Source organism: Typopeltis vanoorti, chromosome 7 (genome assembly GCF_054136105.1).
Source record: "Typopeltis vanoorti isolate ZY-2024b chromosome 7, IOZ_Tvanoo_1.0, whole genome shotgun sequence".
NCBI classification, from domain to species: domain Eukaryota; kingdom Metazoa; phylum Arthropoda; class Arachnida; order Uropygi; family Thelyphonidae; genus Typopeltis; species Typopeltis vanoorti.
In genome coordinates, this window is record NC_143555.1 from 136,337,099 (window position 1) to 136,363,178 (window position 26,080).

Consider the following 26,080-nt stretch of genomic DNA (forward strand, 5'->3'; position numbering starts at 1 on the left):
CATTATTTTGTTTTAGCATTTAATATTAGTATAACCTTTCTCATCTTGAAAAAGCCAGACAGACCCCAGCTGGCGAAACTTGTCAACAGTTATATATATATGTTTATCAAAATCATGGTCCAATAAATCCAATATAATGTATCGTATTTAACAAATTAGGAAATTATTCCCACGAGGCATGTTAAAAACTAGGAACATTTGGAGGAAACAGCAGATCTAATAATAATGGCAGGTACCTGGGCAAGGTATTTGCCATTATTATTTAGTATTCACCAGTACTAAACTAGCAGTATAAAAGACAGTGTTCAAATTAATTTTAACTTGGGGGATCTCAGAGTTGGATTAGAAATAAATCACTTGATTAATGCTTAGAGACTACGGATATTAGAGTTCTGAGGAAAATTAGGAGAGTGAACAGATGGAATCATTGGTAGAATCATATTAAAAATGAAGATATTAGGAAGGAAGGAATTTGACATTGTTAGCATTCAGAAATGTGTGAGCAGTTAATCTAAGGTGGTATGGTCACTTAAACAGAATGGGAGAGAAATGGTTAGCAAAGCAAGTGTTTAATGCTAAAATGGTAGGAAAATGACTCGGAGGAAGACCCTTCTTGGAAGTTCCCAAGAAGACCAAAATATTAATATGACAATACTGGAGTGCTAAAAAGTAATAGACTAATGGAGGAAAATTGTTGATCAGAGATTAGTAATACTGTAAACTTAATCATGTAGTTCTGTCATAGTTGCCTGAACACTCCTTGAGAGTACATATCATGGATGCTGATGATGATGACGAACTCTGAGAAGAATAAGCTGGATTCAGGGCAAATAGAGATCATCCAGATCAGATTTTCACTTTACGACAAATTGTTGAGAAATCATGGGAGTGTTAACAAGGGCTTATGTTTTGTAGATATGGAAAAGGCATATGACAAGGTGCCCAGAGAAAAGCTTTTCAAAATGTGACAATTATAGGGGATAAATGGTACATTTTACACAGTAATATATAGTCTGTGTATTTAAGCTCTAAGTCAATGGTTAAAATTGAAGGGAAAACAAAGGTGGTTTGATGTAAAATCGAATGTAAGATAAGAGTGTGCACTATATGGATCACATTATTACCAGTCTGGTTGGCAGAGTGGTTAGCGTATCCACTCTCCAGCCAAAAGGCTGCGGGTTCGAATCCTGCTGCGGGTGTGGATGTTTGTGATTGTCTGTGTAAATACTAGTGGTGGTGGTGGTGGTGGTGGGTGGTAGATGGTGATGGTATTTGCTGTGTGTGTTATAGTTGGTGGAGACAGAGTTGTAGAGTAGGTGCCCTTCCTCGATGAGTCTTTGCACTCCCTGGAGGTGTCACGTAATAATAATAATGATTATGAAAGAAAGTAGCGTTAAACCTGATATTAAAATTAGGTCTTTGATTTGAACAGATAATGTACCCCCAAACACATTTGGTGAAAGTGTACAAGATTCTCTGACTAAATTGAATAACAGCTGTAATAAATTTGACAAGAAATTCAGCAATAAAAAGACCTTCTTCTTCTTCCTTTTTCCCTCTTTTACCTTGCAGCGTCGAGGGTTTTCTATTCATTTAACCGCAACCTTATACAAGGATAAGGTGGTTATCCCTATGTCTCCTGGTGTATCCTATGTCTGTAAAAGCATTGAGTTCCCAAGACTAGCTAACTTGGCTATGTCTGAGAAAGATCCTAAGCTCCTCACGTCAATGTCGGGAATCGAACTCAGGACACTCCATTCCTGGGCATATGGTTGCAAAGCTCACAGCCACTCAGCTAACCACGTGACCAAAAATATAAGAAACTTCACATGCATTCTCAATGGAAAACCTGTAAAATATTTCTGCAAATTTGCACAGTTTTTAGTGAAAATGGCAAATTAAATTTGGACAACAAAAAAGTAGACAACAGAATAAGTAAATCTGGTATGGTGGGATAGCCATTTAAATAAATTTATATGGAATAAGAGAGAAATTAGCCAAAACACTAAACTAAGTACACGAGACAGTGTTTAAACTTTTAAGTTATGAATCTGTGAGCCGGGTTAGACACTTGATTAAAGACTACAGATATGAGAATTCTGAGAAGGTCACAGAATCATATTAAAAATGAAAACATAAGGAAGAAACTTGCCATTGTTTTCATTCAAGAATGTGTGAGCAGGGCTAATCTAAAGTGGTATGGTTACTTAAACAAAATAAGAGAGGAAAGTTTAGCAAAACAAAAGGTGTTTGATACCAAGACAGTAAGAAAAAGGCTCCGAGTAGGACTAACATCTAGGTGGTTTGATTCAACTAGAAGTGGTTTTAGAAGACTGTAATGTTAGATAAGACAGTTTTGGAATGGTGACAAGCAATAGACTAATTTCGAGGAGAATCATTGATATGAAATCAGTAATAATGTAATCTTAATCATGTAGTACTGTCATAGTAGCCTATACATCCCTTGAGAGCATATCAGAAATAGATGATTATTATTATTATTATTATTATTATTATTATTACGGGTATCTCCATGGAGTCAGTAGACTCATCGCGGGAGACCCAAACTAGCAAAACAATATCTGTCATATCTCTTCTTGAATTCATTTACAGACGAAGAGCTCACAACTAAGTCAGGCAATGAATTCCACTCATTCACCACCCTCCAGGCAAAAAACCTTGTTCTGACACCTTTGTTAACCACACTCTTCTTTAATTTCCAGAGATGACCTCTTGTTCTTCCATCACTTTCACACAGCTGAAACATTTCCCCTGCATCAATCCTATAAAAACCTTTTAGTAATTTGAATGTTTCTATCATATCCCCTCTTCTTCGCCTATCAACCAATCTCTGCAATCCACAAGCTCTCAATCTATCAATGTAGGGAGCATTTTTTATATCACTCACCAACTTGGTCACTCTTCTCTGAACCCTCTCCACAGCCTCCTCATCTCCAAGGAATCCAGGTGACCAGACCTGAGCACAGTAATCCAAATGTGGAAGTATCAATGCTTTATAAAGGGGAATAATAACCTCTTTATCTCTGGATGTCAGTGTGTTCCTCAACAACCAAGTAATCCTATGTGCAATCTTGGACACCTTAGCAATGTGTCCTCTGAACTTCATCTCCCTATCTACCAATACCCCTAAGTCCCTAGCCTCATCAATCTCTTGGAGTACCTTTCCATCGATGTAGTACACAGCTGGTAATCTTTTAATCCCAAAATGCATGACTTTACACTTTTCCACATTGAACTGACATCCATTTTCTTTTGCCCATTTTACCAGCTTATTTAAATCCTCCTGCAAACTTTCAACATCAGCTTGATTTTTTATTGCACTACACAACTTTGCATCATCAGCAAACAACTGAATATCTCCCTTTAAGCCGTTTCCTATATCATTTATATACAAATTAAACAACATTGGCCCAAGCACAGAGCCCTGAGGCACACCACTGGTCACCTGCCTCATTCTGGACTCGGCTCCTCCATACACCACCTTATGGTATCTCTCCCTGAGCCATTCTCCTATCCATATCACCAATTTAATATCCATTCCCATCTGCTCCAATTTGCGTAACAGTGTTCTATGGGGTATCCTGTCAAAAGCCTTAGCAAAATCCAGAAGTACCACTGTGTAGCCAGTTCCTTTGTCCAACTCAGATGTTATTCTATTATGAATAGTTAATAGATTGCTAAGGCAGGATCTACCTTTAACAAAACCATGTTGGCCTCTATAGAGTATCATATCCTGATCCACCCATTCTTGAATTTTGTCTTTAACCAACTTTTCCAATACTTTTACCACTACTCCTGAGATGGTGATTGGTCTGTAATTCAATACCGCAGTTTTAGAGCCACCCTTATGCAAAGGAACCACTTTGCCTAACTTCCACTCCCTAGGGACCATACCAGAGTTCAAACTTAAGTTAAATATCCAGGTGAGAGGGGTTGACAATTCATTTGCACATTCACGCAACACCCGAGCTGATATTCCATCTAAGCCTACCGCAGTGTTTGCATTTAAGTTTTGCAATATATTTAATACCTCTGATTCTTTAGCTTCAATTCTCACATTAGGTATTGCTGTAGGTATAGAGATATCCTCACTTGGGTGATAGACTTTTGAAAAGTGATCACTCAGTAACTCGACTATTACATCTGATTTTGTCACCTCAATACCATCAGCACCCACTAAGGTTATCCTTCCGAAGTCATTCTTCCTCTTACTTGCCACATAGCGGAAGAACTCTTTGGGATTACCCTTGATCTCTTTGGCTAAGGTCTTCTCATAATCTGATTTAGCTTTTCTTACTATGCTGGTAACTTTCCTAGCTTGAGCCTTGTACTGCTCATGGGTGTCCTGATCGCCTTTCTCCTTGTAAATTCTCCATAACATTTTCTTTTTTTGCAGTTCAAGCTTGATACTACTGCTCATCCATCTAATGCCTGCCTTGTTTGACCTCCTAACCATGGGGACACAATCTGATAATGCTTTCCTCAGATACCCGCTGATTTTATCCCAAGCACTGCTAACATCTTTCCCTTGCAATATGTTCTGCCATGGGATGGCTGCAAGCTCACTCCGAAGCTTGTTATAATTGCCTAACCTGTAGTTCCGTACATACCCCTTCTTAATAGAAAAATCCACAGATTTTGCAACCTCCCAAGTCAATACCACATGATCGCTTTCACCAACTGGAGGTAACGAGGACACCTTACTTATGCATATAACCTCTGAACCAATAACCAGGTCCAACACTCTCACACCACGTGTCCCTTCAGTTACGTGCATGATAAGATGGTAATACCAAGAGACAGCACTACTAGACATTAAATAATTGTTAAACTCATGTAGATAGTCTCTTATATAATAGAAATTGGCATTCATGTTTAAGATATCTGTACTTGAAGGGCTTAGCATGTCCCCCCCCAATTGCATAATATTTGAATACTGGAGATGAGCATAACATGGATTACCGTTGGCATGTTAAAACAAATAATGCTCTTTAAATGCAACTACCTACATAAGATTATAAGGCATTGCCTTTTTAAATTTTCAGCTAAATTCTTGGGATTAGCTTATGGGATCAACACTACTGTCTTGCCCTTGTTAATAATAAGAAGTTTGGTTATGGATCAACTGATAGTCAGTAATGATGCCAGTGTAGGCAATAAGAAAGGGTTAAACTCAAATCATTGAAAGCAACAGTGTGATTATTCTGAAAAGAAGAAAAACATATGTGATATAAGTATGTATTACCACTAATGAACATTAATAATGATATGAGCAGTATGAAATTGTTGACAGGAACATTTATTTAGTTGGGCCTCCTACATCTGGTGTATCCAACCACACTTGCATATATTACCTTAATGGTAAGCACTACCAGTTTCTTTTATCATAACTTAAGCACTATGATTTGTTAGGCCCAAAACAATTATTAAATGATATTCAGTTTTTTACTTTTATGTGAAAATTTGTGAATCTTCCCTCCTCAAGTGCTATGAGGTTACTAAACATTAATATAATCAAAGTGAAATGAAATATTGTATAAAATAGCATTATTTTGTATATATTTTATTATTTATATCCTACATGGTAACATTAATTATGTAAATGAATGGTTATATATAGTGTTATCAGTTTACTTGTAGGTAAAGGAGCTGAAAAATGGGCCATACAGCATGGAATGAAAACAGTTTTGCCCCTTAGTATGACTTCAGGTAAAGTATTTTCTTGTATACTATGAAATTTATGTTACTATCAGCTGATGGCCATGCATAATTTCTTGTAATATTTTTAATATAATTTTTTAATCACATTAAAGAAGCTCTTCAGATGAAGTTTACCAGTTAAAATATATTTGAAAATCTGTTTTTAATATCTTACTGGATTCCATTTAACACCCCAATCGGCCATGACGTCTATAGATGTCTAGCAAAATCTGGATATGATTCTAAAACACCTATTGAATAACATGGATAAGAAGTGCACTTTGGTCTCACTGTTTCATCCAACAGCCGGTAGAGAGGTTAATAAAGATACTTTTATTGCACAAAATCAACATATGATTTCAGTCATTTTAAAGTAAATTAGAAATAATTTAGATGGACATTGAGGTAAACAGCTTATATACTGTAATGCATTAGCTGATCTCATAAAGAAGCAGCAGGGCTTTTTCACCCAGAAACTTATCAGTGAAGAATAGTAGGGTACCATTTCAAAATAATGCTTCCAGGGAACAAGCAATTGCCAGACATTATTCATAATGTGAGTCAAATAGTTTCAAATCCATGCATGTTAAAATCATTTTTTATAGAATTTTTCAGTGGTCACCATAATTTTCTAAAGGAACAGTAATTTTTTTTTTCTTAGCTGAAGTGTTACTTATTACTTTTTTTTTTTTTTTTCAGCCAAAAGTTCAAATGTTGTTTTCAGTTGCGTGTTTGATATCTAGAGCAGGGTTTCCACACTATGTAAAATTGATATATTTTTTTTAAAATCCTTACCTCATCCACAGTATAAAATGTACTATAGGTTTGACAAATAGCCTTTCATAGGTGAGAGCAACATTAAAAAAAAAAAAAAAAAAACAGACTCAGGTTCACTACATACACTGTTGCTTTAGACATTTATTCCACTTTGTTCATTTTAAGTAATGTAACCAGCACAGAGGGATAGTCTCAATATCCTGGCCAAAAATATTGCTTTGAAGAAGCATATCTAAACATATGGATAAATATATTATTTTATCCATTTGTTATTCAGTATGTTTTTAATTACTTTTAGAAACAAAAAGAATAGCTACAAATTTTATTCATTCATTCTAAAAATTAAACATTGTTATAAAGAAGAAATTGATTGAAAAAAAATTTTTTTTTTCAGTTAATTTTTTGCTGTCTGTATTTGTAGCAATCTTTGCTTCCAGAATGCCATCATTATCTCCTGTACACTTATTAAATTATTTAATTAAAACTGAACAAGTTCTTTATTTTTTGGTCTTCCACAAATTCTTTACTAAACAAGTTTCCAACATCTCTTACCTTAACCAGGAAGAATTTTTATCCTCTTAAAAATTTCACATTTATTCTGGCAAACATTGTTAATATTGTTATTTATTTTTGGATATACTTATGTAATTTCCTCTGTCATTTTTGTAGTTGAATTCTCTTATATTATCATTGTCTGTGTGGCTTTTTGAGTATGTTACTAGAATTTCATTTCCCTTAGCTTGAAATAATACTGCATACAGGAAGGCAATTTCAGTGTGAGTGGCATTATGCAAAAGCTGTCTCTCACCTCATGGTCGCTAAACTATCTCCCTAGAAGCTGGTTTTGCAGGCAGATGAATGAAACTAATTTTACAGGAGAAACAAATACCTGATTTTGCAACTAGATTACTATTGTATATACACTTCATGATCTCTGCTGTCTCCACATAATCCCTGAACAGTGACAAAAAGCTTTAGCTTTATGTGATAGCGAGTATGCTTCAGCTTCTTGTCAGTAAAGATTCTTACGTAAGCGGGAGAATAAGGCAATTTAAAGCTTTTTTTGCTGATCTTGTTTAGTTAAACTAAACAAAAAAGTTCATATCTTTTCTGAGATAGCTTACATAGCATCAAAAGATATATGCTGACCTCGTGTGTGTGTCTTGAGATAAGCAGTAATTTGGATTGAATTATGATTGCCCTATGTAATATATTATGCTATTGACATACTATTATGAGCTCCACTTGCATTATTTGTGAAATATATAGTTTAGAGTCATTATTGTTTAGCTCATATGTTAATGATATTCAGAGTTGTTCAAATGGGAATATGCAGTTGTTTGTAGATGATCTAAGGTTGAGAAGAGATGTAAGGAACAAAACCAATGTTAATTTTCAAGATGATATGAACAGATTATACTCAGTTGACATCAATTACTGCTTGCATCAACTTTCCAAGCTATGCTTGACATGATTTCTTCTGATGCAAGGGCAGCACACGTGTGCCCATGATATCCGACATCCCACATCAGGAAATTCCAAACCTAGAATCTAGTATTTTTTATCCACTCTGGCTCTAAAATTCCTTGCAGTCCCTCTCTAAACTTGGATAATCATCCTAATCTCTTTGCTTATCTCTAAAGCATAATTTTCTGTAATCCATATACTTAGACAAGTGATAGCAAGTATTTTTGCCAATCATCTCTACATATGCAAGTAGATACTTGCATATGTACAGATGATTGGTTTCACATCAAACAGTTTTGGTATCCCATAATGCACAGCATATCCCTTATAGATACAAGTACCAAAATCCATTTTGCTATTGTATAAGAATTAGTTGCTACTTTGATGGCTTTTATCATGTTTTTTTTTTTCTTTTCGAATGGATGTAATATTTTTTGTGGCATTGCAAAGAAGATATAGGAAGATATTATTTCTGGGGCAAACGTTTTAAGGACAATTGGAGACATAACTTGCAAGACCAAAAGCTACCCTGGATTCCTCTAATTTCTTTCCACTGAAATAGTAGAGGAAGAGAACAGAGCGAAATATATTTTGAGAGATAATTTACCATGGTCATCTGTGTAGGAGCTGGAGAAGAAGAGCGATGGCAGGATGTCTTTCAGCTCTCTCAGAAGTGATGCCGAAGATCATTAACAGCCAACTTCTTCAACATCTGGAAGCTCATTAGTTAATTAATGACCAGTGATATGGATTCTTTTGCTCTCAGTCCATAGTACATCTCCTAGTTGGTGCTCACCTGTCTTTGGACACATCATGGAAAGGATTTGAGAAGACTACAAGATTCTCCAAACATTTGACTGACAGTTTTCTCTCTTGTCATTCATTATATGTCATTTTGGATGGCCTTTTTCTTCAGATTTCTTCACAATACATTTATACTTTTTTTTTCCCTCTGTACTTCTGCCCACTTGATCCTATGCATAAATGACCTCTCACTGATTACAAATCCTACTGATAGCTTTGCTGACAACAGTTCACTACATTCCTCTTGTTTGTTTGAAAAAAAAACATGAAGTTCCAAACTTTAAGATCTGCTCTTTTTCAGTGGGACTAGGATAATCTTATGGCGCACACTGCTACTAAAATGCATCCCTATCTTATTTCTTACAAGAAAGATTTCATTTCTCTTTGCCTTCCCTTTGATAACACTCAGATCTCCAGACAAGATCACATTTCTCTTTTAATCCCTCTTTGCACAAACACATCACATTGATATTTTTATATTCACAAAGTGTCCTATTTCACTCAAGTCACTACTTCTCACCTGTAAAACTGCTAACACTGTACAAATCATAAATCTGCTGAATTGAAATACTGTTCTTGGTGTAAAAAATCTTCCAAAGCACTTAATCATATTCACAAGAGGATATTCTAGTAATTTTGGTAGCATGAACTCCATGAATTGTTTTTTAGGACAGTTATGATTTTACCCATCTTGTTATCATTTAGTGAAAATAATTGTAGTAATTTCTGGTGGAGTTCTGTAGTTTTGTTATATATTTGTCGCTTGATATATTTTCCAATGTAAGCTTAGTTTCATAATATCTCATTCAGAATTGTTTAGTTAATTTCCATCCAATTTGTTTCTGAATATATCTTGTTTTAGTTATCTGGACATTGAGCAATTTTATTTTAGTAGGGAAGAACTTCATTTTTATTTTGTTTTCATTATTTTTTTAAGTACACTGTTTGATTTTTTTTCTTGTTAGAAAGTTCCTTGGGCACCTTTGCAAAATACAAAAGAAAACTATTAGATTGTGAAAAGAATAATACAAAGAAGTTTGCTGGAGTATCAAAAGATGAAAAGAAGGTAAAAAAAAAAAAAAAAAAAAAAAATGTGTTTATGCTTAAAATTTGAAAAAGCTTGCAAATTTTCTATTTAGAAATTTGCTATCTTGAAATGCGATTTATATCTTTAAGTGGTCATTCAATTATAAGATGCACTTTTCTTATCTGTGTTTATTGAGTAGTATACAAACATGACTGAAATCTGACTTTTAATACATTTTTATTTTCAATATCAATTTAAAAAGTTATCTTCCAGTGATCATACAACAGTTCATATTAACACATTTGTAATATTTAACTGAGCATGGAATGCTTTATAAACTAGTATATAAATAATTATTTATTCAAGCATTTAGGCTTTCGTGCTGGGCTCATATTTTGGTTTAACGAAATGAAAAACTACAAGAAATGAATTAAACAGAGGCTTAATGGTTTCACTATTTCATCTCAGTCAGGGACATCATTGAAAATATAAGAATTGCAACAATGCATATAATTCACACAAAGAATAAGTAGAAGAGCAGAAGATATTAGACTGAAACTCTAGTCCAAAAAGATTTTCAGTCCTAATGATTAGGCAGCCTTGACTCTTCCTGTTTCTCAAATCTTGGGAACCTTCAAATAACCATATTTATTGAAGTTTGGTTGCATTTTTAAATCAGCTGCTGATTTAAAAAAAAAAGTCATGTGTATTTAATGTAGCAAAGTATAGTTTTTTTTATGCATGATATCCAAGGTATGTTCATTTAAAACTGAATGACCATAATTGCAGCAGAAGATATATTTCTTATGTTCTTCAAGACAAAATTTTGTCTTCCAATTTGTTCATAATTTGACAAGTTATAAGAGCTGAGATGGAAAAGAATTGGCCTTTAAGAGAGCAGATAAGGTAGCTAGCTTTGTATGGGATTTAAGTTCTAGCTATTTTTTTTTTACTGAGAAACTAGTATTTTGTTAATTGTACTTTCCATTGTAGCCATTAGAAGGTGCAGTGAAAAACATTCAGCTGTGTGGAAAACCTGGCTAGAACAGAAATTGATGTTGAAAGTGTTTATTTAATTTAGTTAATACAATATTGCTGGAAGGGAGCCAATAGTGAGAAAATGTGTGAATGTATCTACCTGTGATCAGATAGTAGATTTGAGAACAGTAGCTTCAAGATAATTTCTTTTTATTAATTTCCATATAAAAATTGGCTGGCAGTGGGTAGGGAAGACAACCCTTTGTTGTATCTTATGTCTTGTATGATGTACTTCCAGATGAATTAACATATGGCTAGCAGTTGAAGAGAGATTAGTAATGTCAGAGAAAAAACATTTTTAAGTAATACTGTGGTGTCAATTTCTTCCAGTTCATAATTTGACAAGTTATAAGAGCTGAGATGGAAGAGAATTGGTCTTTAAGAGAGAGTAGATAAGGTAGCTAGCTCTATATGGGATTTGAAAGCGTTTTTTTATGCAGAGATCATATTTCTTTCAAGTTCTAGCTATTTTTTACTGAGAAAATATTATTTTGTTAATTGCACTTTACATTCACCATATGTCAGAGAGCATCAGTGGAAATATGGATATTGGATAATCTGTATATCTTGAGTGGGAAGATTACAAACTTAAACCTTATAGTTTAATTTGAACCTGGCAATGTCCATAAGCTAATGTGATGCTATGAGCTAGCTAAATGGTTGTATAAGTCAGTACTGAGGATTTTATCAGTTTGGTATTGCTGTACCATTTCATTTTCGAGCATCATTCAGCTTTAAGCAATAATGTAGACAACTGTTACACTCAGAAGATGGTGGTGATCTTTCACCAGGCGACGAAATATCTACCACCTAGTAGCTATAGCATTCAACACTAAATACAAGGCTAATCTTCTTTAATGGCAGGCAATATCAAGTAGAGTCATGTGGACAAATATCAGCATGGGGAACTGGACAAAGAGACTGATTTGTTCCTATGGTCCCACAGAAGGTTCTACTAAGGTAGAAGTGGAGGAATTTTTTGAAGTTTTAGAGAAAGCATCTGACACAATGAAAATGGAAAAGTCGGTCCTTGTTGGAGATCTAAATAGCAGAGTAGGAAATGATTGTCGAACATACAGAAATATTTTGAGAAAATTTGGAATAAAGAGCAAAGCTAATAATAATGGCAAATACCTGTTGGATTTCTGTTCAGGACGTCCATTGGACTGGTTATTACTAACACAATGTTCCAACATAAAAATGTGCACAAATTCACATGGAGAGAAGAGGCAAGCAATAAGAAAAGTCTCATTGACTATGTTATTGTTGATGGTGATGTTTTCTCACTGGTGCAGGATACTAGAGTGTACAGACTATTTGAAATTAGAAGTAATCACCAGGTAGTTTTCAGCATGATAAAATTGAATTTCATATTGAAAAGAATAACATGTAAGAAAGTTTTAAAGCGAATAAAAGTTGAGCAGCTCTCAGATATTTAGACTAAAATACACAAACAATATTCAAGAAAAAAAATTAAAGAGTTTGAAAACAGGAACCAAACCTTGGAGATTCAGTGGCAAATCCTGAAAAAAACATTGATTGATTCAGCCAGAGAGGCATGTGGTGAGGTTGTCTGCAAGGATAGAAAAATCAGAACTCACTTATGGACACAGGAAACAAAGAGGCAGTGAAGGAAAGGAAGAAAGCATATTGACAGTTCCTGGTGAATAAGTCAGCTTGTGCTCTTAGAGCATACAGAGACAAATGTAAGAAAGTTACTCTGTTTAACTTTCTTATATTGTGTAAAACTAGTTAAACAAAAGTCATGGCAAGACTTTGATAAGAACATGGAAAATAAATATCAGGAAGGTGGCAAAATATTCTGAAGGCTGTTGAAAAAGTTCAGAAATGGAAGAAAGAATGCTGTAATAAAAGGAATTAGAGAATGGTAAAGATGACATGAAAACTGGAGAAAAAGATATCCTTGATGTATGGGGTAATTATTGTGAAATTGTTAAAGAAAAAAAGCAGTGACAGCACAGTGATAAAAAACACTCAAAAGGTGCAACCAGGAATGTACATCCATACTTGAAGTAGAAAAAGCCATCAAAAGCATGAAATGTGGAAAGGTAGCAGGAGTACATGATAGTCGACCAGAAATTCTCAAATACAGAGGTATAAAAGTCTTGTAGTGGCTGCACTGCATAGTTCAGAATGCCTGGACAGAGGGACAAATTCCAGATGATTGGACTAGAGTGCTCATAGTACCCATATATAAAAAGGGAAATAAAACTGAAAGTGAGAATTACAGAGGTATTTCCTTACTGAGTGTTCCTGGTAAGATTTATGCAAGTATACCTGGGAAATGGTTGAAAAGGATTGTGGAAGGGAAGCTTGATGAAGAGCAAGCTGGATTAATGCCAAATAGAGGCTATCAGGATCAGATTTTCACTTTACAACAAATAGTTGAGAATTCATGGGAATATAACAAAGATCTGTCTTTAACTGAAATAAAAAGGCTTCGCTTTGGCGATGCAAAATTATTCAAATTAAGTGGATATTGAATCCAACATTATTTCAAAGCTGAATAGAGAAACTACAAGAATTTCAAACTCTTCAATATCCACTTAATTTGAATAAAATGTATTTGAGTTTTATAGATCTGGAAAAGGCATATGACAGGATGCCAAGAGAGAAGCTGTTCAAAGTGCTACAGTTATATGGTGTCACTGGGGCAATGTATCAAGCAATACTTTGTATTTATTTGAGTTGTAAGTTAGCAGTGAAAATTGAAGGAAGTACTGGAAGATGATTTGTTAAATCTGGTGTCAGACAAGGTTGTACGTTACTCCTTCTGTTATTAATTATTTATATGGATCACATTATGAAGGAAAGTGGTACTAAACATGATATCAAAATTGGAGATGTTAATCTCAGCTCTTTACTTTATGCAGATGATATTAGACTTTTAAATAAATCCAGTACAAGACTGCAAGATTCCCTGACTAAATTCAATAACTGTTGTAATAAATTTGGTATGAATTTTATTTATTTAGCATATGGAAATCTACATGCAGTTATAAAGGTACATAAGTCAAAATAAATATATAGAAAAGTGACAAACAATTAGAATAAAACAAAGACGCTTATACTTTCAACAAACAAAACACTTATAGGTTAATATCAAGTTGTCTGATCCATTCTATAACAGGCGGTGTCGCCTCCAGGAAGTCGTTCTTTGGCCTGTGTATGCACGAAGACTGCACTCAGTAGAGATGTGGTGGATTGATTGATTCAGGTGCCTGCAGTCGTATTCCGGTGAGGGAATTTTTCCCCACTTGTAGAGGGAGCTTGCACATCTTCCATGTCCGGTGCAAATCCTGTTCAGCATTGTCCAAGTCTTTTGGCTCAGTTCCATACCCGGGATGTTGAGACGATGCCTATCAAACCAAGTTTGGAGTTGAGCATTGGTATTTATGCTCTACATTCGCTTCCATTGTTCTTTGGTGTTGTAGTTGGTCGTTCTCAGGTGTTTAGCTTCATAGAGAGGGGATATGATAAAATACTCAGAAACAGTGTTTCTGAGTATTTTATCATATTCATGTAGTAGAGCATCGTCTTCGTAGATTTGGTGGTATTATGTTACTCAGCTTAGGAGCCAGTAAATAGGAGTTGTTTTTATGGTTCCAGTGATAAGTTGCGTTGTGGTGTTAAGCTGGCGGTCAGTTAGTTTGGTATGGAAGCTGTTGAGCCAAACAGGAGCGCAGTACTCTGCCACCGAAAAAACCAATCCGAGTGCGGATGTTCTTAATGTGGTTGCTGCTGCACCTCAAGATGTGCCACATAATTTCTGGATGATGTTGTTTCTGGTTCTAATTTTTCCAGCTGTGTTTTCAGCATGTTTCTTATATGATAAGGTGTGATCAAGTGTAACTCCTAGGTATTTAGGAGATTGCATCCCTTCCAAATCAGATTTGGAAGGAGTGCAATCCTAGCTCGCCTCCTCATGGTGCTCCCTGGATAATGCTAAATGAGCTAGAGCGACCTTGGCAGTCAGTCTATCCATGGATTTTCTGGCTACTAACTACATGAAGCAATCAGAAGTGAATGGTTTGAAGAACCAACTGACTAGAAATCTCGGAATCCAAGTCCGAATCTGTCATCTTAACATCGAAGGAATTAGCAAATCAAAATGTGAATACATTTCAAAATTCCTTCTCAACCAAAATATAGACATTTGGTGTGAAAATCAGCAATAACAAGACAAAACAATGAAAATACTGTCCAACCACAGAAATGAGAGCAGTTGCTGGCAGATTGCCAAGAAGAGTCAATTCATGTTGATGAGGAGAAAGGAATAAGGCAATGCACGAATTTATCACTAACATGCATAATCACATGCTTTATACATAAAATTTTCAAACTGTTGTACAAGCAAAATAGTTAACACTTTAAAAAATTAGAATTTTCATAAAAGAAAACCTAATTTTCTGACATAATAATAAACGGGATGCTTAAGGGTCAAAGCTGTATAACTGAGAGGAGACCTCCACATAGCCTTTAAAGGAATGCGGAGAACCGACCAGGGCTTCTCACCTAATGTCCAATCCTGATGTTGACAAGGAGAAAGGAATAAGGCAATGCACGAATTTATCACTAACATGCATAATCACATGCTTTATACATAAAATTTTCCAACTGTTGTACAAGCAAAATAGTTAACACTTTAAAATATTAGAATTTTCATAAAAGAAAACCTAATTTTCTGACATATAATAATAAATGGGATGCTTAAGGGTCAAAGCTGTATAACTGAGAGGAGACCTCCACATAGCTTTAAAGGAATGCGGAGAAACGACCAGGGCTTCTGACCTAATGTCCAATCCTCACCTTCTCGTGGTGCACCCTGTTGGTTATCTACCTGGATACTGAATGAACGAGGATGGGCTGGCAATTTGGAATTTAGCCAACCAAATTGTATTCTTATTGGTTAAACCAAAATAAAAAATGATGGTACAACATGACAAAATTTCATGTTGGCTGGGGCGTCGCCCGGTTAAACAAGGCCCCCGTTGTTGTTGCCAGGGAACCAGGGCGAACAGCGAAAAGTCAGCTACTAGAACAAATCTGAAAACAAACCCCAACTCAACATCACCAGAGTTAAAGATCGGTACTATCAACGTAAGAAGCCTGAATGGCAAAGAAATGGAGCTAGCTGAGGAATTAGAAAAATACCAGATTGACATAATAGGGGTGACTGAAACAAAAAAGACAAAAACTGGTGAGATCTTTCTGAGCAATAAATACAAAATGTTATGCTCAGGCAATGACAATCGAGGAAAAGAAGGAATAGCCATAGTATTCAACACTAAATACGAGGCTAATCTTCTTGAATGGCAGGCAGTCTCAAGTAGAGTGATGTGGACAAATATGAGAATGGGGAACTGGACAATGAGACTTATTTGTGCCTATGGTCCCACAGAAGGTTTTACTAAGGTAGAAGTGGAGGAATTTTTTGAGGCTTTAGAAAAAGCAACTGACACAATGAAAAAGGAAAAGTTGGTCCTTGTTGGGGATCTAAATAGCAGAGCAGGAAATGATTGTGAGACATACAAATATATTTTGGGAAAATTTGGAGAAAAGAGCAAAGCTAATAATAATGGCAAATATCTGTTGGATTTCTGCTCAGTACATGGACTGGTTATTACTAACACCGTGTTCCAACATAAAAATGTGCACGAATTCACATGGAGAGAAGAGGCTAGGAATAAGAAAAGTCTCATTGACTATGTTATTGTTGATAGTGATATTTTCTCCCTGGTACAGGACACCAGAGTGTACAGAGGATTTGAAATTGGAAGTGATCACTATTTAGTCTTGAGCAGGATAAAATCGAATTCCATATTGAAAAGAATAACATCTAAGAAAGTTTTAAAGTGAATAAAAGTTGAGCAGCTCTCAGATGTGAACTGTAGACTAAAATACAGAAAGATTATTGAAAAGAAAATGAAAGAATTTGAGAACAGGAATCAAACCTTGGAGAATCGGTGGCAAACTCTGAAGAAAACATTGATTGATTCTGCCAGAGAGGCATGTGGTGAGGTGGTGTGCAAGGATAAAAAAATCAGAACTCCCTGGTGGACACAGAAAGTTAAAGAGGCAGTGAAGGAAAAGAAGAAAGCATATCAAAAGTTCCTGGCAAATAAGTCAGTTTTTAATCTTACAGAATACAGAGACAAATGTAAGAAAGCTAAACAGTGTGTAAAACTAGCTGAAACAAAAGTCATGGGAGGACTTTGGCAATAATATAGAAAATAAATATCAAGAAGGTGGCAAAATATTCTGGAGGTTGTTGAAGAAGCTCAGGAATGGAGGAAAGAGTGCTGTAAAAGGAGTTAGAGATGATAAAGGTGACATGAAAACAGGAGAAAAAGATATCCTTGAAGTATGGAGTAATTACTTTGAAAAACTGCTAAATGAAACAAGCAGTGATGACAGCACAGTGATAATAAAACACTGACCAGGCATGCAGTCAGGAATACATATCAGTACTTGAAGTAGAAAAAGCCATCAAAGACTTGAAATGTGGAAAGGCAGCAGGAGTAGATGATAATCGACCAGAAATGCTGAAGTATGGTGGTATAAAAGTCTTACAGTGGCTGCACTGCATAGTTCAGAAAGCCTGGACAGAGGGACGAATTCCTGATGATTGGAGTAGAGCTCTCATAGTACCCATATATAAAAAGGGAAATAAAACTGAATGTGAGAATTACAGAGCTATTTCCCTACTGAGTGTTCCTAGCAAGATCTATGCAAGTATACTTGAGAAACAGTTGAGAAGAATTGTGGAAGAAAAGCTTGGTGAGGAACAAGCTGGATTCAGGCCAAATAGAGGCTGTCAGGATCAGATCTTCACTTTACGACAAATAGTCGAGAATGCATGGGAACATAACAGAGATCTGTATTTAAGTTTTGTCGATTTGGAAAAGGCATATGACAAGGTGCCAAGAGAGAAGCTATTCAATACGCTGCAGTTATATGGTGTCAACGGGGCATTATATCAAGCAATACTTATTCTTTATTCGAGTTGTAAGTCAGCAGTGAGAATTGAAGGAAGTACAGGAAGATGGTTTAATGTTAAATCTGGTGTGAGACAAGGATGTACATTATCCCCTCTGTTATTCATTATCTATATGGATCACATTATGAAGGAAAGTGGTATTAAACCTAATATCAAAATTGGAGAAGTTAATGTCAGCTCTTTGCTTTATGCGGATGATGTTATACTTCTAAATAAATCCGCTACAAGTCTGCAAGATTCTCTGAATAAATTCAATTGCTGTTGTAATAGATATGGTATGAAGGTCAGCAATAAAAAGACAAAGACAATGAAAATAGACAGAATCATTGAAAATGTCAACTGTGTTGTGAATGGAGAACCTGTGGAACAAGTAAAACATTTCAGCTACTTAGGCACAATTTTTACTGAAGATGGTAAATTAAATATAGAAATAGACAACAGAATCAGCAAAGCTGGTATGGTGGGAAGTCAATTGAATAAATTCATATGGAATAAGAGAGAAATTAGTTGGAACACTAAATTAGCTGTATACAAGACAGTGTTCAAATCAGTTTTAACTTATGGATATGAGAGCTGGGTCAGAAGTAAAACACTTGATCAAAGACTAGAGACCACAGATATGAGAGTCCTGAGAAAGATTAGAGGCGTGAACAGATGGCTTAATTGGCAATATCATATTAAAAATGAGGATATTAGGAAAGAACTTGACATTGTCAGCATCCAGGAATGCGTTAGCAGAGCTAATCTCAGGTGGTATGGTCACTTAAATAGAATGGGAGTGGAAAGATTAGCAAAACAAGTGTTCTCTGCCAGGTTGGCAGGAAAACGACCCAGAGGAAGTCCAAGATATAGGTGGATTGATACGGTACAAAGTGCCTTAGATGATAGAAATATAAGATCTGATAATGTTGGAGTCTTGACAAGTAACAGACTGATTTAGAGGAAAATTGTAGATAGGAAGTTAGTAATGATGTAATTTTTTTCATGTAGTACTATCATTATCCTGTACACTCCTTGAGGGTACATGGCAGGAATTTGATGATGATGATGATAAACACTCATCCCACGAAACTCATTCATTATCCTATTTTCGGAATGGATTTGCCTTCTTCTGTCATGCGCAGAAGTGTCGAGGGGTCTCACATCTGTGGTCGTACAGTAGGCAGAAACATTTAAAATATCAACTTTGCATTGTGAATAGAGAACCTATAGTACAAATAAAACATTTCATCTACTTGGGCACAATTTTTAATGAAGATGGTAAATTAAATATGGAAATAGACAACAGAATCAATAAAAGCTGATATGGTAGGAAATCAATAGAATAAATTTATGTAGAATAAGAGATAAATTAGTCAAAACACTAAATAATCTGTATACAAGACATTGTTCAAACCAGTTTTAACTTATGGATCTGAGAGCTGGGTTAGAAATAAAACACTAGACCAATACTAGAGACCACAGGTATCAGAGTCCTGAAAAAGATCAGGGCTTGAACAGATGGCATCAATGGCAATATCATCAGGGATATTAGGAAAGAATTGACATTATTAGCATCCGGAATGCGTTAGCAGAACTGATCTTAGGTGGTATGGTCACTTAAACAGAATGGGAGGAAAGATTAGCAAAACAAGTGTTGTCTGCCAGGTTGGCATGAAAAAGACCCAGAAGAAGACCAAGATATAGGTGCATTGATATAGTAAAAAGTGCCTTCAAAGACAAATATAAGATCTGATAATGTTGGTGCTTTGTCAGATAACAGATTGATCTGGAGGAAAATTGTTGATAGGAAGTTTTTCATGTAGTACTCTCATAATACCCTGTACACTCCTTGAGGGTACATGTCAGGAATTTGAAGATGATGATTTAATTCTTCTAATATCTGTTTTTACTACCAGTTAGACAGCATAGCATTTTTGAGAGAAAGTTTTTTTCTATGCAGAATAGTAAGTGGAATGGCGTGCCAAGTGGGGATGGTGAGAGTACATGTTGTGAATTATGTTATTATTTTGCATTTTTTTTTTTTTAATTTCTTCACATTCTTAACTTTGAAAATATTTATGGATTTACAACATTACAGTTGTATATTACATTTATTTTTATTGTAATAGTTTTCATTATATAGTTTCTTTTGCTCTTGCTCTTTCATAGACTAGAACTGTGAAAGGAGAAAGCATCAGTAACAAATACATGGAGGAAGTAAGACTGGATACAGTTGGAGCTTTGTGTTTGGATAGTTATGGTAACGTAGCCAGTGCTGTATCAAGTGGAGGGGTAGCTCTTAAGCAGCCAGGTAGAGTGGGACAGGTTTGTTCATTAAACTTACATTTATATTAAAATGTATGATGTGTGTTTCTGCATGCTAACATTTTGTAAGGACACTATATTCTATTTTGGGAGAGACAAGAAATATTAAATTACTTTTCGCGTGCATTCTGACATACATATATATAAAACAACTATAGGTGTAGATCAGTGGTCAGAAACCTTTTATATATTAAGGGCTCTGTGTTGCCGAATCCTCCTGATTTAAATAATTAAACTTAAAATTACAATTGGCATGAATGGTTTTGAATTGTCTTCCTATGTTACTTTTTTTAGAAATAGCCACACAATTATTGCATAATAAACAAATACATTTGCCATTATGATTGATAAAGCAAGGCGCTTGCTTCTGATCTGACAGATACATGCTAATTGTTAACATGAATATTCTTTTTGTATTCATTTTTTTATTTTTATGGTATTTTATATTCATTCATATGTGACAAATATGTTGTAAAAGCGAGGTGTTAAAATTTGAAATCTCATTTTTCTTAAAAACAATTAATCATAGAATTTCTAAGCCTGAAATGAGAGAAAGAATGCCTGTATCATGAGCCCTCCGTAATTTTATTATTATTATTATTATTATTATTATTATTATTATTATTACGGGTATCTCCATGGAGTTAGTAGACTCATCGTGGGAGACCCAAACTAGCAAAACAATATCTGTCATATATCTTGTTGAATTCATTTACAGACGAAGAGCTCACAACTAAGTCAGGCAATGAATTCCACTTGTTCACCACCCTCCAGGCAAAAAACCTTGTTCTGACACCTTTGTTACCCACGCTCTTCTTTAATTTCCAGAGATGATCTCTTGTTCTTCCATCACTATCACACAGCTGAAACATTTCCCCTGCATCAATCCTATAAAAACCTTTCAGTAATTTAAATGTTTCTCTTTCTATCATTGTAGGGGGCATTTTTTATATCACTCACCAACTTGGTCACTCTTCTCTGAACCCTCTCCACAGCCTCCTCATCTCCAAGGGATCCAGGTGACCAGACCTGAGCACAGTAATCCAAATGTGGAAGTATCAATGCTTTATAAAGGGGAATAATAACCTCTTTATCTCTGGATGTCAGTGTGTTCCTCAACAACCAAGTAATCCTATGTGCAATCTTGGAATGTGTCCTCTGAACTTCATCTCTCTATTTACCAATACCCCTAAGTCCCTAGCCTCATCAATCTCTTGGAGTACCTTTCCATCAATGTAGTACACAGCTGGTAATCTTTTAATACCAAAATGCATGACTTTACACTTTTCCACATTGAACTGACATCCGTTATCTTTTGCCCATTTTACCAGCTTATTTAAATCATCCTGCAAACTTTCAACATCAGCTTGATTTTTTATTGCACTACCCAACTTTGCATCATCAGCAAACAACTGAATATCTCTCTGTAAGCCATTTCCTATATCATTTATATACAAATTAAACAACATTGGCCCAAGCACAGAGCCCTGAGGCACACTACTGGTCACCTGCCTCATTCTGGGCTCGGCTCCACCATACACCACCTTATGGTATCTCTCCCTGAGCCATTCTCCTATCCATATCACCAATTTAATATCCATTCCCATCTGCTCCAGTTTGCGTAATAGTGTTCTATCGGGTATCCTGTCAAAAGCCTTAGCAAAATCCAGAAGTACCACTGTGTAGCCTGTTCCTTTGTCCAACTCAGATGTTATTCTATTATGAATAATTAATAGATTGCTAAGGCAGGATTTACCTTTAACAAAACCATGTTGGCCTCTATAGAGTATCATATCCTGATCCACCCATTCTTGAATTTTGTCTTTAACCAACTTTTCCAATACTTTTACCACTACTCCTGAGATGGTGATTGGTCTGTAATTAACTACCACAGTTTTAGAGCCACCCTTATACAAAGGAACCACTTTGCCTAACTTCCACTCCCTAGGGACCATACCAGAGTTAAAACTTAAATTAAATATCCAAGTAAGAGGGGTTGACAATTCATTTGCACATTCATGCAACACCCAAGCTGATATTCCATCTAAGCCTACAGCAGTGTTTGCATTTAAATTTTGTAATATATTTAATACCTCTGATTCTTTAGCTTCAATTATCACATTAGGTATTGCTACAGGTATAGAGATATCCTCACTTGGGTGATAGGCTTTTGAAAAGTGATCACTCAGTAACTCGACTATTACATCTGATTTTGTCACCTCAATACCATCATCACCCACTAAAATTATCCTTCCGAAGTCATTCTTCCTCTTACTTGCCACATAGCAGAAGAACTCGGGATTACCCTTGATCTCTTTGGCTGAGGTCTTCTCATAATCTGATTTAGCTTTTCTTACTATGCTGGTAACCTTCCTAGCTTGAGCCTTGTACTGCTCATGGGTGTACTGGTTGCCTTTCTCCTTGTAAATTCTCCATAACATTTTCTTTTTTTGCAGATCAAGCTTGATACTACTGCTCATCCATCTAACGCCTGCCTTGTTTGACCTCCTGACCATGGGGACACAATCCGATATTGCTTTCCTCAGATACCTGCTGATTTTATCCCATGCACTGCTAACATCTTTCCCTTGCAATATGTTCTGCCCTCCAAAGCTTGTTATAATTGCCTAACCTGTAGTTCCGTATATACTCCTTCTTAACAGAAAAATCCACAGATTTTGCAACCTCCCAAGTCCAATTGCCACCAATTGGAGGCAACGAGGACACCTTACTTATGCATATAACCTCTGAACCAATAACCAGGCCCAACACTCTCACACCACGTGTCCCTTCAGTTATGTGCTGTTTCAAGTAATTATCTTGTAGAAGATGTGAACTCATTTTCATTTTTGCTACATAATATTTCCTCCTTCCAATTGATATCACCGTATTTAAAATCCCCCATAATAATCACTAAGCCTTCACTCATTGCACTAATTTGCTGATGCATGAATTCAATATCTCCCCCTGTACTTCCTGGCCTATAGCAGCATCCAACTGTATATTTGGTTGCATTGGTCACTATTTCGCACCAGACTGCCTCAAATGAACTCTCATTCACATGTCTATCATCTTGATATACTACTTTGGCTGTAACACATCAGCTATCATCAACAGTACTCCTCCCCCTGTTCTATCTTCTCTATCCTCCCTGAAAATACTGTACCCATCACATTCAATTCAAGTGACCACATCTGCTGACAGCCAAGTTTCACTAATGCCTACAACTTTTGGTGAGATTGCACTGACTAATGCCAAAAATTCTTCTCTCTTATTTCTAATGCTTCTAGCATTGGTATACAAAAATTGCAGATTCCCTCTAGATCTTGTACCGGCTTTAGAACTGATATAAGTCACTAACTTCCGTAGTCCCATGCCGATTTTTATCCCCTCTCTTCTGCAATTTATTCTGCCTATAAGGATCGATAAATTTACAATCAGTGCTAAAGTTTCTCTCTCTTACACTCAACCTTTTCAATATTAGTTTCCCTGCCCAATAACTTCAACTTGTTCAGAAAACAATAACTTCTTCAATCGCTTATGTCCTTCCATGTTAAGATGCAGTCCATCTCTAGCATACAACTGCCTTTTTCCTTCAAACACACTCCAAACATCAGCAAATTCCAGACCTCTTTTTTTTTGCACATTCTTGCAATCATATCATTCATTATCATTGCTCGTCTGCTTAACTTGTAATTGTCAAAACGAGGCAGCACACACACTATCCTCCCATTGACACTTTTCCTCTTCTTCTTAAATCTTTTCCTACCCGATTTATACTACCTCTCAGGTCATTCGTACCCACCATAACTATCATCTTGTCTGCTTCATGCCCTCTCTTTATTGCTAAAGCCACTATTGTCCCATCAGCCAAGCACTCCTCATGCATACCACTCTCCATACCCTTAAGCATAGAATCACCATATATCTTACTGCTCTTAACTTCATTCAAGTCCACACTCATGGACTCATTCTCTACACTATTCAACATGACTCAAAGCTCTATTACTTACCCCCCCCCCCACTCTCACGACATCTCGTTTCTTCTAGGCCACTTGTGGTTTTATTTTGTTGACTCCCAATCACTCCCATACTATTTATTACTGCATCATTCACCAAAGACTCACCCATATGTAATCCTGTTCTAGTTACTTCAGCTAAAGTAATCTCTATAGTCCTAATTTCTCTGTTTAATATTAAACTCAGCTTTAACTTCCAGTATCTCCTTACCGAGCACTTCCACTTCCTCATGAAGAAGATGAAGGTCATTTTTCATTTTCTTAAACTCCTGCCGAAGTTCTTCCGCTACGGTCACAATGTCAGCTTCCATTCCTAAACGCTCCAGCCTATCCCAACACTTCTCACATACGTCAACATTTTCGTTCTTCTCATTTAGCCAGACCGAATTTTTAAATTTTATATTGCGCTCTTCATATTAAAAAGGTTGCTGACCTCTGCAAGATGTGCTTTACATTTATGGAAAATACTAAGGAAAGAGGTCTGGAGCTTGCTCCATGTTTACTACGGGTTGCCCATAAGGCACTACTTATGCTTGCATCCGCCGAAACTTTTAGTTTCTATATATTCGGCACGAAACTCTTGTAGTTTCTATATTGGGCTATGAAATAATGTTGGATTCAATATTCACTTAATTTGTACCATCATGTATTATATTTGCAGTGTTTTTTCTTTGTTTTCTTGCATTTTAGCACATACTAGTAATGTATCTCTCAGATATACTGCGATCTATGCTGCAAAATTACCACTGCGAGCTCCAAAGCAGTTTATAATAATTTCTCTGAGGACACACTAAAATTTCACTGCCATGGTGCCTGTGGGCACTGCGTTGCCAACCTCTAGTGTAGATTATTTCTTGAATCCAAGATTTTTTTCTAGGCATCATTCTGCTTGCAAAATTATCAGCTGATAAATTTACATTAATTCAAGTTTCATCTTGAAGCTGTAATTCCTATGGCTGTCCTATTCTCTCATTTCATGTGTTCCTGCACTTGCACGTTAGGTTCAGTGACCTGTCACAGCCAAGTAACTTAGCTTCAGATAAACCTAATTAAATAAGGTTCTCTGAAGCTAAACTATGATATGGTGATTACTTTTTTTCTGCCTCATCACATGATGAAAAAAGAAACTAATTTCTGGCAGAAAAAACTCTACCACTTCTATATAAGACCACTCACCTTTTTATTCACATAATTGATACACAGTCAAAACAAGATATCATTTAAACAATTTGACTGCTGATAAAGAACAATTCAGATTCTACCCAAGAATCTAAGAATAGTCTGTCATGTAGCATCATAAAATATGGAATGTTCCAAGTAATGCTGTTTTTTGTAGGTCATATGCATTCACTTCGTTGATGTTTAATTGCTGTAAATAGTTGGATAGCTTCTTTGAAGTTGACCAAGTGCACCGATAACTACTGGGATGACTTTGGCGTGTTTAAACCACAGCCGGCCAACTTCGATTGCCAGATCTTGATATTTAGTAATTTTTTCCAGTTCTTTGTTGTTAATGTTGTTATCACTGGGTGCTGCGATATCAATAATCCAAACCTGTTGATGTTCAATAATTATTAAGTCAGGTCTATTGTGTTCCAAATGCCGATCAGTTTGTATTCTAAAGTCCCAGAGAATTTTTGCTGTTTCGTTTTCCAGTACTGTCTCTATTTGATGATGCCACCAGTTATCAGAAGTGGGAAATCCATATTTTTTGCATACATGAAAATGAATTATTTTGCCCACTTGAACATGGCAGTATTTATAATCAGTTTGAGCTATCTTGCTGAAGGCACTGATTAGATGTTCTATAATCTCCTCTTTCTGATCACATAATCTTCATTTGCTGTTCAAAATTTTTGTTTTCATTGCATTAGTTTGTAATGCCTGTTCTTCAGCTGC

The 26,080-nt window shown here is 35.8% G+C and overlaps 1 protein-coding gene across 3 annotated transcripts in view; it reads left to right on the plus strand.

The window, feature by feature from the left end:
- The window catches only part of Tasp1 (Taspase 1), a 164,900-nt gene that overhangs the window by 97,968 nt on the left and 40,852 nt on the right, over window positions 1-26,080 (plus strand). For all 3 annotated transcript variants that reach the window (XM_090395485.1, XM_090395488.1, XM_090395487.1), the window contains exons 7-9: window positions 5,651-5,730; window positions 9,735-9,835; window positions 20,007-20,162. In XM_090395485.1, the coding sequence (XP_090251611.1) occupies window positions 5,651-5,730; window positions 9,735-9,835; window positions 20,007-20,162 (337 nt within the window). The remainder of the gene's footprint in view (window positions 1-5,650; window positions 5,731-9,734; window positions 9,836-20,006; window positions 20,163-26,080) is intronic.